This window comes from Glandiceps talaboti, chromosome 2 (genome assembly GCF_964340395.1).
Source record: "Glandiceps talaboti chromosome 2, keGlaTala1.1, whole genome shotgun sequence".
Lineage (NCBI taxonomy): Eukaryota > Metazoa > Hemichordata > Enteropneusta > Spengelidae > Glandiceps > Glandiceps talaboti.
The window spans coordinates 8,066,234-8,084,211 of NC_135550.1; the positions used below are offsets into that span (position 1 = coordinate 8,066,234).

Here is a 17,978-nt window from a genome sequence, read left to right on the forward strand (position 1 = left end):
AATTTCTTTGCCTTACAGACCCTGGTAAATACCTAGCAGTGTCTTCCCATGATAACTTTGTAGATATCTATAATGTTATGAGTAGTAAACGTGTAGGTACATGTAAAGGCTCATCTAGTTATGTGACACACGTCGACTGGGACAAACGAGGTAAGTATACAATGAAAAAAATCTTTGTTCTCTTTGACACCTGTAGCCATGGTTTGGGTACTACTATGGCCTGTTGATGGTAGACTGTAATATACACTGTGTCGTTCCACCCTCAGCGGACTCCTCCTTCGATGTGTGAGGGCGCCCTGTCATGGTGTACCTTACAGACCACAATGATGCATAGTTTCAGTATTTATTGACTTGCAACTATAATGCATAGTTTGGTTTGGTAGTTTGGTTTGGAGAGTTTTTGCCTAACATTGTGTATGGGTTGCCTTCTAAATTAAAATGATAACAGTTACTTTTAAAAGTTTGTACGACAGTTAAAACAAGAACTGTATGCCAGAGGACTGTATGTAACATATACAAGTTTAGGTTGTAGTTTTACTTGATAGATAACAACACTTTTACTACTGAATGCAGCGTGATTGTTATTGAAGAGTCTAAAAAGTTGAAGTACTATAAACAAATCTCTCTCTTATATCACAATCCTACTGTATTCAGAAGAAGTTTTCTTATGTAGTAAGTAAAACAACAATCTCAACTTGTTGAATGGTCGGCTTTGATCATTAAATGTGTATAATTTGTACACTCAGTCTTCTGGTGATGACTGGTTGTTTTAGCTGTATGTTACTGTCAAAATAGTTTTAAACCGCCACACCACTGTAGAATTCATTTAGTTTTATGATTAGCAGGATGTGGATATTTTTTTTTGCCAACTGTCAATGATTTCTTTGTTCTCAATCCTCAACATTTAAAACATTTCTAGGGAGAAATCTGGAGAAAAAAAATCTAAATTTTACCATATTTTCTCCTCATATGGTGGTTCTAAAAAAGACTCAAACCGTGCATAATTTTCTGTCATTTTTTTTGACAGGTAAATTATTAATGAGTAACTCTGGTGCCAAAGAACAGTTATTCTTTGAAGCTCCAAGAGGCAAACGTCAGACTGTTAGAAATCAAGAAATTGAGAAAATGGAGTGGGACAGCTGGACTTGTGTTCTTGGACAGACTTGTGAGGGTGTGTGGCCGCCAAAAAGTGATGTCACTGACGTCAATGCAGCAAGTTTGACTACAGATGGAAGAATTTTAGCCACTGCTGATGATTTTGGATTTGTGAAGTTGTTTGAATATCCAGTCAAGGTAAGGAGTGTTTTGTCTGAACTCTTTGTATATCTGTAGTGGTAGAAATACAATGTATTAGGAATGCAGTATTTTGCTAAGATTGAGATTCAAGTAATAGACATTTGAGAAACTTGGTAAACTTTGGTTTCCTGAGAACGCAAATATTCAGGGAAACTTAGGTAGACTTTACTTTATGTTTCTCTGAAATCGTCAATAATTGTAGGTGATGTAAAATCATGAAATGACTCTCTAGAACTCATGTTTTGTGAAAATATCTCTATTTCCTGGAGTGGGATTCCCATTTAACAAGTAGATATAGAGAGAGCATTTGTTTTCCTCTGTTTTGCCTGGTCTTGATATTTTATGTTACTTGGTACAGGAATACTAGTACCTACAGGAAAATTTTGTTTCAAAGCAACATTAAGTAATTATATCTTGTTACACGATTTAATTTTTTTTCAAGGGCAAGAATGCTAAATACAAGAAGTATGTTGGTCACAGTGCTCATGTTACAAATGTGAGATGGAACAAAGACGACAGCAAACTGGTATCAGTTGGTGGTGCCGACACATCTATCATGGTGTGGAATCACAGACAGGCAGGAGAACGCAGCAACACCAAGGGCAACAGTGATGATTCTGATACAGACTCTGAAGAAGAAGGAGGTCAGTTACCTTTAACCTTTGACCCAGTATTCTTTCAATACAGCCATACACACATCAGATAAGAGTTTTTAACAAAATATAAATTTTTTAATGAAATTTGTAAAATTTGCTAGACAAAGTGATTACATAACAGGGGGCTTGTGTTCCTGCAAGTCTGTGATTGTTGGCAAGTAATTTGAAGGTGAAAGAAATTCATTTTTTAGAGAAATTGTTTTTGAATGGGTATGTTCATATGAGACTGAAAGGTTTCTTTAGGTTTCTTCATTCGTTTGCAGTGTTTTCATCAACTTTTTATTTATGAAGTTTCTGAAGTCAGACAGATAAATTTTGGTGAATTTTACCAATGTCTTAGTTACATCAGCTACAATTGATACATCACCCCAAAATTTTCTTCTGGAAAGATTTTTAGAATCATGTTAAAGTGCACTGATGAACAACTTTTTCTTTCAACTTATTTTCACTTTATAGGTTATGATAGTGATGTTCAGAGAGAGAAAAACATCGACTACACAACTAAAACTTACGCCACGAATCTCAGGGAACATTCAGGTGTCAAACCACATCTACAAGAAACTGAAGAAGAGCAAAAGTAAGTATATAACAGGTTTCAGATTATTGTAGCCATTACAGTAGTTATTGATACTACTGTTACACTGGTTGCTCACACTGTAGTATTCATACCAATACACCATATTGCAGTTATGAAAAAAAACAAAAGATTGTATAGTTTAGTCACTAGGAGTGCTATTTGCTAGCAAGTTGGAGACCCATCACGATAGAATTAAATTGTTGTGTACTGTGTAGGTTTCCTTTGAAAAATAACCATTTGCAAGTATTTCAAGATTTAAGTTGATGGCATTTTTAGCCAATATATGAATAGTTCTGCATGTTTGTTTTAATGAAGTTTTTTTTTTAGAAACTGACAGAATTATTTGATGCATTTTATTGACTGCTCATTGCCTTGTGTTTGGCATCCATGAACAATTGAGTCCTTTTCCGTGATCTCAAGGAATACTTGTTCCAAATAGCTGCAAAGTTGGTGACAGGGAAATGGTGTATGCTGAGTGTGAAACTGATATCTCACCAACCTACCTCCAAGTATTCTATTGTATTTACTCAAGAGAAGTGATTCTCTACATGTTCACACTTTTTGTAATCTTTTGTAAATTTCAGACCAGCTGTTAGTAGAGGTTCTCAGAAACCACCTAAAGTAAAACAGACAGATGGAACAGCTAAGAGAAAGAAAGGAGCCATTACTGTAAGTTTGACATCCCACTTGAATGTATGATTTTGAAAATATGATAATTATGATATTAGTCTTTTCCCCTCTAAAGTATTTGATGATCTAGTTTTTGCAATGACATTTGTAAGTTTCTCAATGAATTGTTATGCTGTATGCTAGCTATTTGTTTGAAGTTGAACAAAGTGAAATTGAATTGAACACATTGAAATGAACAGAAAATGATATATCGTGATGTCTTTGCCTACTGTTATATATTTTCCAACTCTAACCTCATAATGACCGAATTACTATAACCACAGAAACACACCCATACCTTTTATTGGCTTCCAAACTTATTCCACTGTGAGAATATAGAATAGATATTAGCAAGGTTTTTTTGGGGGCACTCGCCAATTATCAATATCCCTCACACTAATTTATTAAATCAAAAAATGTATCAATTCATTTTGAGAGCCATCATAATTTTGAATTTGAATGTCTTCCATTATAGGATCTCAGTCTGGACTACATCTTTGGTTACCGTGGTTTTGATTGCCGTAACAACCTTCACTATGTAAACGATGGGGCTGATATTGTCTACCATGCAGCTGGTGCTGGTATCGTTGAACATCTTGCCAATGGTAAGTGGACATGGTCTGTGATAATTAGTCAAATTCCAGAGTAGCACAAGGTTTGATTATTATGGTATACCGGTATACCTTGAAATTCCAGCAATCTGAATTGTAGAATTTATTCAGGGACCCATCTCAAAAAAACTCGTCGGGAGACCCAAGTCAGATAAATTGGTTAGGGCTTCCCAAATCTGAGACCAAGTTATTGGGTCTTACTCAGAAAACAGGGTAAAAGATAGATCTTAGATCAAGACCTACTGTATGAGGGACTAAGAGACCTGCTTAGGGGCCCAACTCAGACCAGGTTCAGAGACCCAACTCTAAGAACTGGTTCAATAACACAGTGTAGCTGTTACAAACACTGAGGATGGATGGCATATACTGATGCCTTTATGCATTGTAAGAAATCTTAGTCAGATGGTTTGATTGTTTGTGTTTTCTTTCAGGCAATCAGAGTTTCTATTTAGAGCACACCGATGACATCATCTGTCTAACTGTCAATCAACATCCCAAATTCAAGAATGTCATAGCAACCGGTCAGATTGGAGCAGCACCAGCTGTCAACGTGTGGGATGCATCAACAAAACAGACTTTGTCCATCATCAAAGGATTCCATACCAAGGGAGTTTGTGCAGTACACTTCAGTGCAACTGGTAAACTTCTATTGACTGTTGGTATTGATGATGACCACTCTGTGGCTGTGTGGAGATGGCAAGATGGTGAGTGTTATCTATGGGGTGTTACCATGGTTACCTAGGTGTTGGGTTAGCTGGGTTATAAAATATTGTTAATATATCTGAGTTTATGTGTGTGTGCATTTGTATGTATTTATGTATGTATGTATGTATGTATGTATGTATGTATATATGTATGTATGTATGTATGTATGTATGTATGTATGTATGTATGTATGTATGTATGTATGCACGCATGCATGCATGTACGTACATACTTATGCATTTTTGTCTGTGTCTGTGTCTGTGTCTGTGTCTGTGTCTGTGTCTGTGTATGTGTCTGTGTCTGTGTCTGTGTGAGTATGCACCAAATATATTCACACATGATCAGACACCTCTGCTAAAATCTAAGTCTACTTGCAGCAGTTCACCAGTCTCTGTTTATTGAAATTGAAATATCACTTTACTTTCACCATCCATGCATATTACCATCATTGTACAGGTACCAAAGTAGCCACTTCTGTAGGAGATGCTAAAAGGATCCTGGTAGGGGAATTCAGACCAGACTCTGACAGTCAGTTTGTAACTGTGGGATCCAAACATGTCAAATTCTGGAACCTGGCTGGTAGTCAGTTACTGGGTAAGAAGGGTGTAATGACTAATGCTGGACAAGGTACCGAAGACGTTAAGATGCAGACTATGTTGTCACTTGCATTTGGAGCCGTAAGTAACACCAAAATTTCAGATTTGGAATTTGAATGATTGTTTTGGTAGACTAAAGTGAACATACAATATAAACATTGATCAGTGGTTTTTTTCTCTGTTTTTTTTTTCTACACTGAGGTTTAAATTTTCCACATAGCATTGTCAATTCTGCTCGGACAGAGTTTAAAAGTATTGCTCTGCCTTGTTTTTTATGATGACCCATGTGTATCAACGTACTACTACAACATGTACCTCATTTCTTTCGTGGGAAAGAGGCTGATAAAATTCAACTCACACAAATTTACTCTGGATAAGCCAATGTTATTCAACTCCAGCTTGTTTACTGTTTGCAGGATAATGTAACATACACTGGTGCTATGAGTGGTGATGTGTACGTCTGGAAAGAAAACATTCTACACAGAGTGGTGAACAAGGCTCACAATGGACCTGTATTTACTATGTATACCACATTGAGAGATGGTCTCATTGTCACTGGAGGAAAGGAGAAACCGTAAGTTTCAAGTCAAACCAAACTAAACTTGTTTGATTCTAAAAGGATTTGATGTATGTAGAGTTTTTATCTGCAAAATTATCAGCAGTTTTAAAGTCTCTGTCTTCCAGATCTTCTTTACGTTGAATATCACAGCAGCATTTAAAATGTTGATAACTGACATTTTACCCACTAGTTAGCAGGTTTTCTCAATTCAGTTTCTGCCTTTTGTAAAGATGTGTTTGACGTGCCTAAACCTTTTTTTTTCATGTGTATCTAGATTCTTTTAAAACTGACAAACTGGATTTGAAAGCTTGAAATAAAATAATGGGACTGAATAGCAATCACAACTTGGGCTCAGTTACTAAGGGGAACCATTCTAAATCATGACTTACTTAGGGGGGCCACTGGCAGAGAACTGCACTATCCCCTCCGCTGTACATGCTTTACATAGTCTCTGTCAATGTATGTCCCATTCTACTGTTTCAGAGTTCAAAGTTCAGAGTTCAAAGTTGATGTAAATTTGCTGATGAAATGAAAGTTTTTAACATTCTCTGTAATTGTTTTGTTGTTTAATCAGTAGCAAAGATGGCGGAGCAGTCAAACTGTGGGATCAAGAATTGAAGAGATGTCGTGCCTTTGGGTTGGACTCAGGACACAAAGTAGATGTGGTCAGATCAGTATGCAGAGCTAAGGTACAACATTCTTATATTTGTGTTGGGCTTGTAGGAACATTTTTAAAAAGTATAGTTTTTGAATGATGAGAAATTGTTTGAGATTTTGGGATCACAACATACCAAATATTATCAGTTAAGTTGCTTGCAAAAATGGAGGGATTACCTTACGTTCATTTTGTTTAGATTGTTGCAAATTTTGATGTACTTGTTGGTACTGTATGGGGTGACAACAAAAATTCATAAAATTGGGCAGTTAGGATTTTTTTTTTTTACATCTCCTAGTGGAATTCTGCCCAACTTTGTCCGGGGTAATGATCTCTGTTACCAGTTTTATAGCTGTTTTTGTTATAGTTTGTTTATTGGGATGTTAGCAAATTCTTGACAATGGTATTATAAAATTTATAAGGTACTCCAATTTTCAATGGTGTCTGTGTATTACAATCAAGTCTCTGTGTTCTATTGATCTTCACAGGGTAAAATCCTTGTCGGTACCAAAGAAAGCGAAATCATTGAAATTGGAGAAAAGAATGGAGCAACCAATATTTTGATGAACGGTCATGCTGAGGGTGAGATGTGGGGACTTGCTGTACATCCCACAAAGGGACATTTTGCATCAGCCAGTGATGATGGAACTGTCAGGATATGGGACACTTCTAACAAGGTACATTCAATGTATGGGCTGTGTGCCAAGTCTCACCTATGTCAGGGGCCAACTTTGTAATCATGGTATACTGCCCTCATGAGGCGAAAGTAGTTCAGTATTTGACCTGTGAGGGCGCTATAACACGAATAAGCTCTTTCTGTTATTATATCAGGTGAAATTGTCACATTTTCATGCCTAACTTCAAAATAAACCAAACCTGGAGTTTCTTCATTAATAGGAAAGATAAAAACATTCCTTATTAAACTTTATGTGAGCACATGAAACAGTTTTGTATGACTATATAGCTACATGTAGTAATGTTTTTCTGTATAGTAGTAGTCAGACAGAAAAAGATTTCATTTCATCCAAATGATTATTTGCTATCTATTCTTTTTTTTCCTCTATCAAGACTATGCTACATAGAGCATCAGTTGGAAGTGCTGCTAGGTCTGTAGCATACAGCAACGATGGAGAAAGACTAGCTGTCGGTCTCAAGAATGGTGAATTTATCGTGTTAGTGACAGCCACACTTAAAGTGTGGGCCAAGAAAAGAGACAGGCACAAGTCTATTGATGACCTGAGGTATGTGTATAATAGTTTATTCATTTAGAAAGTGTCGTAACCGAAATAACTGTGAGTCCTGGGGAGGGAGAAGGACTAGAAGTCTTCGTCTGGGGTGTTGCACACAATTATCAAATTTTGTCATAGAAATTATTTAAATCTTCTCATGTACTACCCATATTTGAAATAGGAAGAAAAGAACAATCTGCTCAACTAAGGCAAATAAAAAAAAAAATTGTATGCCATTTCTGATAACATGACCAACCCTAGTTAAGCCACTGACCTTAAACATTTTTTTAGACATTTGACACAAAAAGATAAGAAATTCACTGTCTTCTTTCCCCGGTTACATCTGTACATATTTCATCAAACTATCACAGAAAGGGTATTCTAACTGACATTTTATTTGTTTTTGGGTCGAAACAATATTTTTCGAAAATAAAAACAAGATAATATAGAATAAAATAAATTCCCAACTTACCTACCCTATTTTTTTAAAAATAAGTCAGAGTATGAAAACATTTCAATCAACAACAACAAAAATACACAAAACAAAAAAATTGTGTAATTTCAAAAAAAAGGAAATAGTATACTATGAATTGAAATGAACAACAAAAACAGAAATGCACAAACAAAAGAAATTGTACTATTGTATTATATTATGTAAGTAAGTAAGTAATGAGCAAGTATGAAATGAAATGAAAGTGTGCACTTTTAAAAGAAATGAAATATTATATTATGAAATGAACAAATTGGAATGTTTCAATGAAAGATAACAATAAATAAACTCTATTCATAAAAAAAATGATAAACCATACTCATTTTCAGAGATATCAACAAAAAAGAAATTTGTGAAAACAACACACAACAGAAAGAAAGTAAATTTAGTCACTGCACCCAGAATTTAACAATCAAAATATTCATGTCTTTCATTTTTTTCAGATTTAGTCCAGATGGTAAGATATTGGCTGTAGGGTCAGCAGAAGGCACTGTAGATTTTTATGATCTAACCCAAGGACAGTCCTTACAAAGAGCTGGATACTGTAAAGGTATTCCTAGCTATGTGTTCCAATTAGACTTCTCGGCTGACAGCAAGTATATCGAGGTAATGTTAAACGTCATTTAAGATTACATCTGGGTTTTTTTTTCTCTTTTTGTGGTAAAATTCTTGTTACCTGTAATTGAATACTAGTATTGCTACTTATAGGCAGGTCATCAAAGAAATATGATCATTCATTCACTTTCTTTGTTGACATCGCAGTTTCCGCTCCACACCCTGCTCCTGTATTACTGTAGGTGACTGAGAATAAGTCAACCATTCAACTTGTTCTATTTTGACTCTAGTTTGAGAAATTGTTATTTAGTTCATGAAATATAGATTTTTTGGCAAATGATCAAAAGACATCGCACCATTTCACAGTCATGCTGTTATATGTTTATGCCATAGTATAGTAGATTTGAGTAAACAAATTATACATAGTTTTCACTCGTGATAATGAAGGTAATGGATTTCCCCCGAGGAAACACAACCCACTTGATGTATTAGTGGCAGGATGTCACGCCCTTGTTTGATTAAAGCAGTACATACAATGATGAAAATGAAAGTGTTGGCAAGTTCGTTGTTACAGATATTGTTTTACAAATTAGTTGCTACAAGTGCTCCATAGTGACATCTCATACTGGTAGGTACATGTGCCTATTAGTGACATGTCATACTGGTGTATAGTTTGAAATTTTAAAGGAGGGAAAATGTATGTATTTTATATACAATATAATGGTTTATCCAACTGGTAGGTACAGGTGCCAATGAGTGACATTTGTTGGGATTTTTGTTGCACAGGTTTATGCAGGTGCCCATAAGTGACATCTGTATGTTGGGGGGGGGTGCACACTAGTTTGTACAGGTGCCTGTGACTCAGTGTGACATCTCATAGTTATAGTCATGGTTGGATTATTTGATTGTTTTGTCCGACAGGTTGGTACAGGTGCATATGAGAGACTTGTGTATGAGGTTCCTGCTGGCAATCCAGTCAAGGATAACAATGTGATCAGTAAGATTACGTGGGACTCATGGACCAGGTGAGATTCAGAGTCATTGTCATTGCTTTGCTAGTTGTAATTGCAATTAAGAAGTTAAAAAGTTAAAAAGTGACACAATATGCGTTTATAAGGTTTAAATAAAACCACATTCCAGTATAATGTTAATGTCAATGCATGTCTTCTATAACATTAAGATTGTCTTCTGGCATTGTTAGAACAATTGATTGTATAGTTGGGGTTTCCAGAACATTTTTTGGTACATATGATAAATGATGTCATTGGATCGTTTATGAGTAATATCTTAATGCCAGGTTTGCGGTCAGACAATTGTGAGTGGTAGATAAGTATAGTTTCAGTAAGTAAAATACTGTGAGTACCTTCTAAATATGCAGCAAAAACTATGCCCAAATATGTATGAACTCAGCTTGTGCTCCTTTAAGAATGCGATAAATCAGTTTATTATTCCGTACACAGAAACTTCAAAACATCTTTGAAATAAATATTAGGGTGAAAAGTGTATTTTCAAATGTCAATACTGACCAAAGTGGCTGTTTAGTCACTCTGATGTAATTACATTTATTTACAGAGAACCAGTCATAATTTCACATGTCAATGTATCTTTATGACTCATATACTTCAACATAGCACGAGTCACAAATATATATTTGTCAATTAGTGAAACAATAAATGAAAGTTACCATTTGAAGCAAAATAAGAAAGATTTTGATTCTGATCTTAGAGATTTGCATTATGTAAATAGCCAACTTGAAATCCAAACTGAGCATGCTCAGAAGTAAAGGATTATTATGTCCAAACTGAGCATGCTCAGAGGCAAAGGAGTATGGGATTGTTAGTGAATGTGGTAATATCTAATCTTGGGAGATCAGTGGGGAGAGCCCTATCACATGGGTATGGGTAAACCAAATATAGATTGTTTGTAACAAGATTGTTTACAAGTCTAATAATTTATTCACCTTTATCAGATTTCCCATAATGCATTATTTAAAATGGCTGGGTTCTCAAGGTCCCATTTCTGAACAAGTGATGTAGTCATGTAAATCATTGTGTAAGAAACACTTGAGAGAATTTCGTAGTTTCCATGGTAGAGTATCAATATATTTATATATACACACAGATGTCATGTAGTAGTAAATACAAAACATGAAGCTGTGAAGGAAAGATAAAGTGGGAAAGGGTGTGGATTTTTTTACTTTCACTTTTGAATGTTGAGATCCAACAATCATCAGAATGAAATGATATTGTGCAATCCTGATACTGTGCATACAGAATGACTTGTCAAAACATAAATTCTGCTTGTGAATCACCAGTCGTAACCAGTTCATTTGTGAAAAAATGACATAAACTGACTGCGATGACATCATATCAACATGTGTATAAGAGTAGTTTTGTTTTGAAGGAACTTCCCCTCAGAGTGTAGCTTGTGTGTCTAAAAACCTTTCTATTATTACAGAATGATATGTACATTTGTGATGACTAGTGGTTGTGGAATGTCTTTTTCAGGGGGTATCCCCTACTGATGTCAATAAAGGGTCATTCTGTAGTTGATTCTTTCAACCAGAATTCACACTTTATTGTACTTTGGTTGATAGGGGAAACCCCCCCGTTCATAGTCAATGACTTCATAGTATTATGACGTGATTCCACAGGGTAACTTAAATTTGTGATGTTTTATTTTATTGCTTACATAACTTTGGGATTCCCTCAGCAATGACAATATCACATCAGTTCAATAGTTTGTTCATTCAGTTTGTATATTATTACATCATTAGTCATAACCACGGTGTTGAGATCTGTTACATATATTTTAATTTTTTATACCGAGGGTACTCACATTTTTTTCCCTTTAAATCCATAAATAATTTCAAATTTTTATTTTATTTTAACCAAGAAACAAATGTCTACTAGTACTACTCTAATTATTGCTCATTACTTTATGACATCAACCAAGGCAATATTTTGTAAACATAATTTTTTAATTGGGTGGCCTGATATTTACATGCAATATTTGAAATGTAGTGGATATCTTGCCTACTAAAAATTTAATGCCTGTCTAAAAACTGAAAATTTGACCCTGAGTTTAGAAAAATTTCAAAATAATCAACAGCTCAAGGCGCTCATAATTATTACCCCTGGCATAAATCAATGACAGCACATGCTTAATATGTATGTATAAAAAAAAGTAATTTTGCATTGACAGATCTCTAGTGCTAGAAATGTTTGAATTTTTTTGGAATTATTGGCAACAATACATCTAAACAAAAATAGACTATGTCGTCATTGACAACAACAGTTTTAAAGAACCAACAGACTTGTGTTGACTTAAAAATAGAGAACTGTGTGTGTTCATGGCTATATTTAGCCCAAATTCGTAGAAAACTACCAATGTACACTTCCTCATTGTTATTCTGTCTGTAGTGTATTGGGTCAAGAGGTCATCGGCATTTGGCCTCGCAATGCTGATAAGGCGGATGTCAATACAGCTCACTTAGCACACACCTGCAATGCCCTAGCTACAGGAGATGATTCCGGTTACGTCAAACTCTTTGAATTCCCCAGTCCTCAGAAGTTCGTAAGTACACACACATAATTAGTGTTCAAAGAAAGCAATTTTTCTGCATAAATTAGCATAAAAAAGTAGGCCATCACAAAAAAAGTATTTGTTTCTCTATTTATTTTGTTAAAATCTAAATTTCATGGTATGTCAAAATTGGGATGATAATCCTAATAATGCTAATAATGTTGAGTTATTGATATTTATTAGAAAATGTCAGAAATGTCGTAGTTCAAAATTGATCATCTACATATGTGGTAATAAATATGTTCTTGTACCATGACCAAGGGTTCGTATTACTTACCAAGTAATGTTTGGCCTGTTCAGGTCACAGGCTTTGACAAACTGTCCGTTTGCTGGCTTTACCACTAGGCGGTAATATAATAATAATTTATAATGCACCTTTTTCTCCTGAGAGCTCAAGGCGCTCACAATTATTACCCCTGACACGGATCAATGACAGCACATGCTTAATATGTTTATTACATGCTTGTACAAAGTTCTTCAAAAAAAAAGTTAAACGTCTGGCAGTTGTGGTAGGTTCTTTCCGTCCATTTGGTTTTTATTCTTACAAATGTATAAAGGTGTCACCTGCAGTTCAAAAATAACATTGATTTTAATCGGCTATTTGTAAACTCTGAGCAAAGTTCTGTCAAACAGTTAAAATAAACTGCTAAAACAGAAAAAAATCTGGTAAATTTATGGCCCCTTGATTATCGACACCGACACCATTGTTTGTAATTTGAAGTACAAAATAGAAATGTAATCAATGTATATAATTAGAACAAATATTTTTTGTAGAAAAGTATAATAATAATCAAATTTAATCACTGATTTGAAAATATTTTTTAAAAAAATGAAATTTGTTTTCCCTTAGGCTCCACACAAGAAGTATGTTGGACATTCTGCACATGTAACCAATGTTAGATTCACCAGTAATGACCGCTATCTGATTAGTGCTGGAGGGGATGACTGCTGGTAAGTTTATCTTATTGAGTGGTCTGGGTATTCATGTTGTGTTTTATTTTACTGTATATGTGGGAAGAAATATCGATCCCAGGCTGTAGTTGATGATTATGTTGGCTTATGTATGTATGTATGTATGTGTGTATGTATGTATGTATGTGTGTATGTGTGTGTGTGTGTGTGTGTATGTGTGTGTGTGTGTGTGTGTGTGTGTGTGTGTGTGTGTGTGTGTGTGTGTGTGTGTGTGTGTGTGTGTGTGTGTGTGTGTGTGTGTGTGTGTGTGAAGGATTACATTGATAGTATAAAGATAATGTACCAGCTACTGTATTGTACATTTAACTCTTAAATCATGTTGAAATGACAATAGTTTCAGACTTTGATCTGCACCTGTGTGAGATTACAGGACATATTTTTGTATGACCTTTAACCCCCAGGATTTAACATTAACCCAAATAGCTGTCCTGGAGAGAGATAAAGTTGATACAGTAACAATGGAATTGTTGATGCAGTTCTGAGACCTTTGAGTGATTTGTTTTTGAGACATACCTCATCATACTGACCACAAGTACCTTTATGCCAAATATAGTGACAGGTGGATAACTTTTGCTGATAATGTGATATATTGTAAAGTGAATTTTAAACAAACCGAGTACCATGCTTGGTCTTATTGTGGGAGAAAAAGTCAAATAATTTAAGTTTCAGTTAGATGTACATAACTGACAACTACTTTTACACCTGAATTTACATATTTTGAAGCTAACCTTTTCACATCCCTGGTTACTCAACACCTTTAGCAAATATGGATCATTCTGTCAGATCCAGTTAGACACTGAAGAAGGACAAGTGATTTGATCGAAACATGTCTGTTTCTCAATCAAAAAGTGGACAAAGAGAACATTGTGTATGAATGAATCTTAGTGCTTCCATGATGAACATACATAGTGTTATAATTTAACTTTGTTTTAAAAAGTTAATCGTTTTATTTGTAGTTGTAAATTTAAATCTCACAATTGTTGATTTTAAAAGAAAAGTTTACATTTTACTTGAGTCATATATGAGTATCTACCAGGAGGCTCAAAGCTGACTTTTATACAGACCTGAACGGTTATTGAGTAAAACAAACTTTTGTCCATTTCAACTCCTTATTATGTGTGAAGATGTTCCAAGTGCAACCTAGTGTCATAGTAGTCATACTGACAATGACAATTGTTGTGTGGTTGTGTGTGTGTATGTGTGTGTTTGTTTGTGTGTGTGTATGTGTGTGTTTGTTTGAGTGTGTTTGTGTGTGTTTGTTTATTTGTGTGTGTGTGTTTGTGTGTATGTGTTTGTTTGTATGTATGTATGTATGTATGTATGTATGTATGTATGTATGTATGTATGTATGTATGTATGTATGTATGTATGTATGTGTGTGTATGTGTATATGTGTATGTGTTTTTTGTGTGTATGTGTATTGTGTGTGTGTGTTTGTGTGTATGTGTTTGTATGTATGTATGTATGTATGTATGTATGTATGTATGTGTATGTATGTGTGTATGTGTGTGTTTTTTGTGTGTATGTGTATATGTGTGTGTGTGTGTGTGTGTGTGTGCATGTGTGCATGTGTATGTATGCATGTGTGGGTGCATGCGTATATGTGTCTGTACGTACGTACGTACATACGTCCATACATACAAATGTATGTATGTGTAACCATTATTCTTAGTTCCATTTCAATAAAAACAAACCTGTTACTCCGTACATTACTGAGTGGTGAAACAAGTCTCAGATGCACAGTAGGATCAGGTGTTACTAGAAAGATGTATTTATAAACTAGCCTGTGGTTGAAGTGTTAGCATTGATGATACAAAGATAACTACATTGTATACTAGTACCCTTATAGTTTTAATATCACTGATAATAATTCCAGATCTTTATGAAATAATTGAATTTTCTCCTATTTTTTTTCAGTCTATTTGTCTGGAAAACACACTAGAGATAGCCAGCTGAAGACTGCACACAAACTCAGCAGTCTCCCATTGGCTTCAGAGTACTGACATTACAGGCGTCAACTCTCAAAGTTATCTGGGTATTCCTGTACTACTGAAGGTCAAAGTTCAAATTGCACACTGGGAAGAGTGTGGCAAGGTTAAAATAAATGAAACTGATCTCTACAACATATATGTATATATATAGTACTATTCTCCTTGTTCTAAATATTTTTCTTTGATAACATCATCAGATATCAGAAGATATGTATGTGGAGTAATTTTGTACCGATGATAATTTCTGTAGGAAAAATATCGAAATGTGTCTCGTTAGGTAGCCTATTCACAGAACAAATTCAAATCCTTCAAATTTACATTTTCTATATTCCAGAGAACCATTTCTCATTTCAGTACAAATTAACAGTTTTTTCTGTTTTAATGTAGCGTATGCCTCAGAAATAATATCATTAGCTGTTGCTTGTACTTTGTTCAAGAAAACTCCAACTCACTTCAGTTAAAATCAAGAAGAAGAAGAAAAATCCAGGGGTCACCATGCAAATTTTTTATAATAAAGGTCAAAATGTTATCAAAAGTAAGCCATCTTTAGAATCCAATATGGCCATAGAATCCAATATGGCTGCTGATTGAATACTGTGTTTATATCTTGCGTAACAGATTGTTGATTTCCTTGGAAAATAAGATCATGAACTTCCCAAACATCGTTTCATATGTTGAAAGGACTAGGAACAAATGAAGTTTTGATATGACAAAGTTTGGACAGATTTGAAGAAGTTTGACTTTCAGGGAAATTGATCCCCCCGAGGCATATACTACCTTTTATAAGTAATGTTGTACTTTGTTCAGATTAGAGAGTTTATGTAGAGGTTACTGAAATATGTCAGACTTGGCAGCTTTCATTTTCATCAGAAATATTTAGATAATAGTTAACTATAATGACAATAATGATGAAGCCTTCATTGTAAAGTAGTAACTAAGGGATCTTTTTATTGAGGAAAGTTAGTACTAGTATATAGAAATAGATATATAACATCTCTTTTTATAGAACCACCTCATTCTTATATTGAAATTCAAATAAATAGACTTAAACTTGTAAGTTTCATTTTCTTTCCCAGTTTACCTCCTCCCCCCTCCCCCATGTTTTCTGTTGAAATACCTCAATCTTAACGTTGTGATGAGGCAATCACATGTAAAGATCCCTAGTATAGACAAATCTTGACACTTTTGAGTTTTGTTATCAATTAGGATTATGAAATGGAGTACACATTAAAATTAGAAATAGACAAATTACAGGTTAATAAAGGGTTTAGCTTTAATAGTGAAATGTCTCAAAATGTTGCAATTTTTATATCACTGATATTGGTAATTGACAAATTCCAGGGTAATTATGTAAATTATGTGGAATGAATGTCCAAGAATATTCAATCTGTAACATTTAAATTGGAAATTGACAAATACAAATAAAATGTTTAGCGAATTTTACATTGTGACATTGACATTAGAAATAGCTCATTTCCTCTTTTCAAGTTTTTAGCTCACTGGAATGTTCAGCATTGAAATTTGAAATATACATATGCAGAACAAGATTTTAGTTTCTTGAAATGTCTGAAAAGTTCAGGTTGTAAAATTGAAATTAGACACAGACAAATTGCAGACTATTCAGTATCTAACTTGAAATGTCTAAAATATACAAAACTTAAATTAGTTTGTAGCTCACTGAAACATAAAGAATGTTCAACTTGTAACATTGAACTTCGAGATGCAGCCAAGTTCTTCAATCAAGTTCTTAGCACACTTGAATGTCTAGAATTTTCCCCAAGTTGTTGTTCATTTCGTAGTCTGAACAGGTGATTTCAGTGTAGCACCAGTAGTTTATGTTCATTTCTATACATGCACCTGGAGCCAGCGACATCGTTAACAGTCTGGGGTGATTAGACTAAGTGTTATTACATGTTGTCATAGTAACAGGCTGTAGAAATTTATTCTGCTACACTGAAATGTTATTGCTTCATTTCCTTTGAAATGAACAATCACTTTGTACATTTCACAAGTAATGAAAATTGGATTTTTTTTACATTGATGAGAAAAATATTGATTTGTCCGACGATAAATTGCACTGATTAGTTTAGGACAAGTATTTCAATTGTTAGAGTTCCAAGGACAAATTTGTAATTTCTTGTGTCAATTAACCAAAAATACTACTAACACGTTTCTGATTTCTTTCTAGACGTATTACTTAAAATTTCCTTTATAAATTGGAATAAAATTTAGAAGTTTACGGTAAAACCCTCACATTTCTTCCTAGTCCTAAGAACAATACTTATTGTTAGATTATCAGAAACTGTATAAATTTTGTACCTTTACAAGTCCAAGTATACCTTACAATTATATTATTCCAGAAATTTCATATTCAGATTTCATATTTGGGCTACTAAAATTGTTGGGGACGTGGGCTTTTATCAAAATATTGTAAATAATTCATGGATAATCGTTCAGTAGCTGCTGGTACATATACACAAATTAGCAGGTAACCATAGCAACTTAGCTGGTAACCATAGCAACTTTCTACTAAATTAAGTTTTTTCTTATGCCTAGTACATGGAATATTCTGAATGTTTTGCATTATAAAGTGTCAAAAACAAAATGACCGAAAAGAGAGGAAATTTGATAAACAACAAGAAGATAAAATTCTTGCCTTTCATTTATTTTTTTTGTACATGCATTTAGAAGCATTTCATTCATTGTTTATAATGTAAGTTTCAAGTTTCAATACCGATGGGTTGGTTTTTTTTTCTCTGACTGCTTTCAAGCAGATACTAACATTAACTCTTGGTATTTATATCACAGGTGCAAAATTTTTTCTCTTTAAAA

The 17,978-nt window shown here is 34.3% G+C and overlaps 1 protein-coding gene across 1 annotated transcript in view; it reads left to right on the plus strand.

Moving 5' to 3' along the window:
- The window catches only part of LOC144447217 (echinoderm microtubule-associated protein-like 6), a 41,665-nt gene extending 23,687 nt beyond the window's left edge, over positions 1 to 17,978 (plus strand). Inside the window, exons 19-35 of the mRNA XM_078137122.1 lie at positions 19 to 150; positions 1,028 to 1,293; positions 1,739 to 1,940; positions 2,409 to 2,529; positions 3,114 to 3,198; positions 3,674 to 3,803; positions 4,241 to 4,513; positions 4,971 to 5,191; positions 5,527 to 5,684; positions 6,244 to 6,358; positions 6,813 to 7,001; positions 7,393 to 7,565; positions 8,487 to 8,649; positions 9,520 to 9,623; positions 12,021 to 12,174; positions 13,034 to 13,134; positions 15,073 to 17,978. Coding sequence (XP_077993248.1) covers positions 19 to 150; positions 1,028 to 1,293; positions 1,739 to 1,940; positions 2,409 to 2,529; positions 3,114 to 3,198; positions 3,674 to 3,803; positions 4,241 to 4,513; positions 4,971 to 5,191; positions 5,527 to 5,684; positions 6,244 to 6,358; positions 6,813 to 7,001; positions 7,393 to 7,565; positions 8,487 to 8,649; positions 9,520 to 9,623; positions 12,021 to 12,174; positions 13,034 to 13,134; positions 15,073 to 15,097 — 2,612 coding nt within the window. The 3' untranslated portion in view covers positions 15,098 to 17,978. The remainder of the gene's footprint in view (positions 1 to 18; positions 151 to 1,027; positions 1,294 to 1,738; positions 1,941 to 2,408; positions 2,530 to 3,113; positions 3,199 to 3,673; positions 3,804 to 4,240; positions 4,514 to 4,970; positions 5,192 to 5,526; positions 5,685 to 6,243; positions 6,359 to 6,812; positions 7,002 to 7,392; positions 7,566 to 8,486; positions 8,650 to 9,519; positions 9,624 to 12,020; positions 12,175 to 13,033; positions 13,135 to 15,072) is intronic.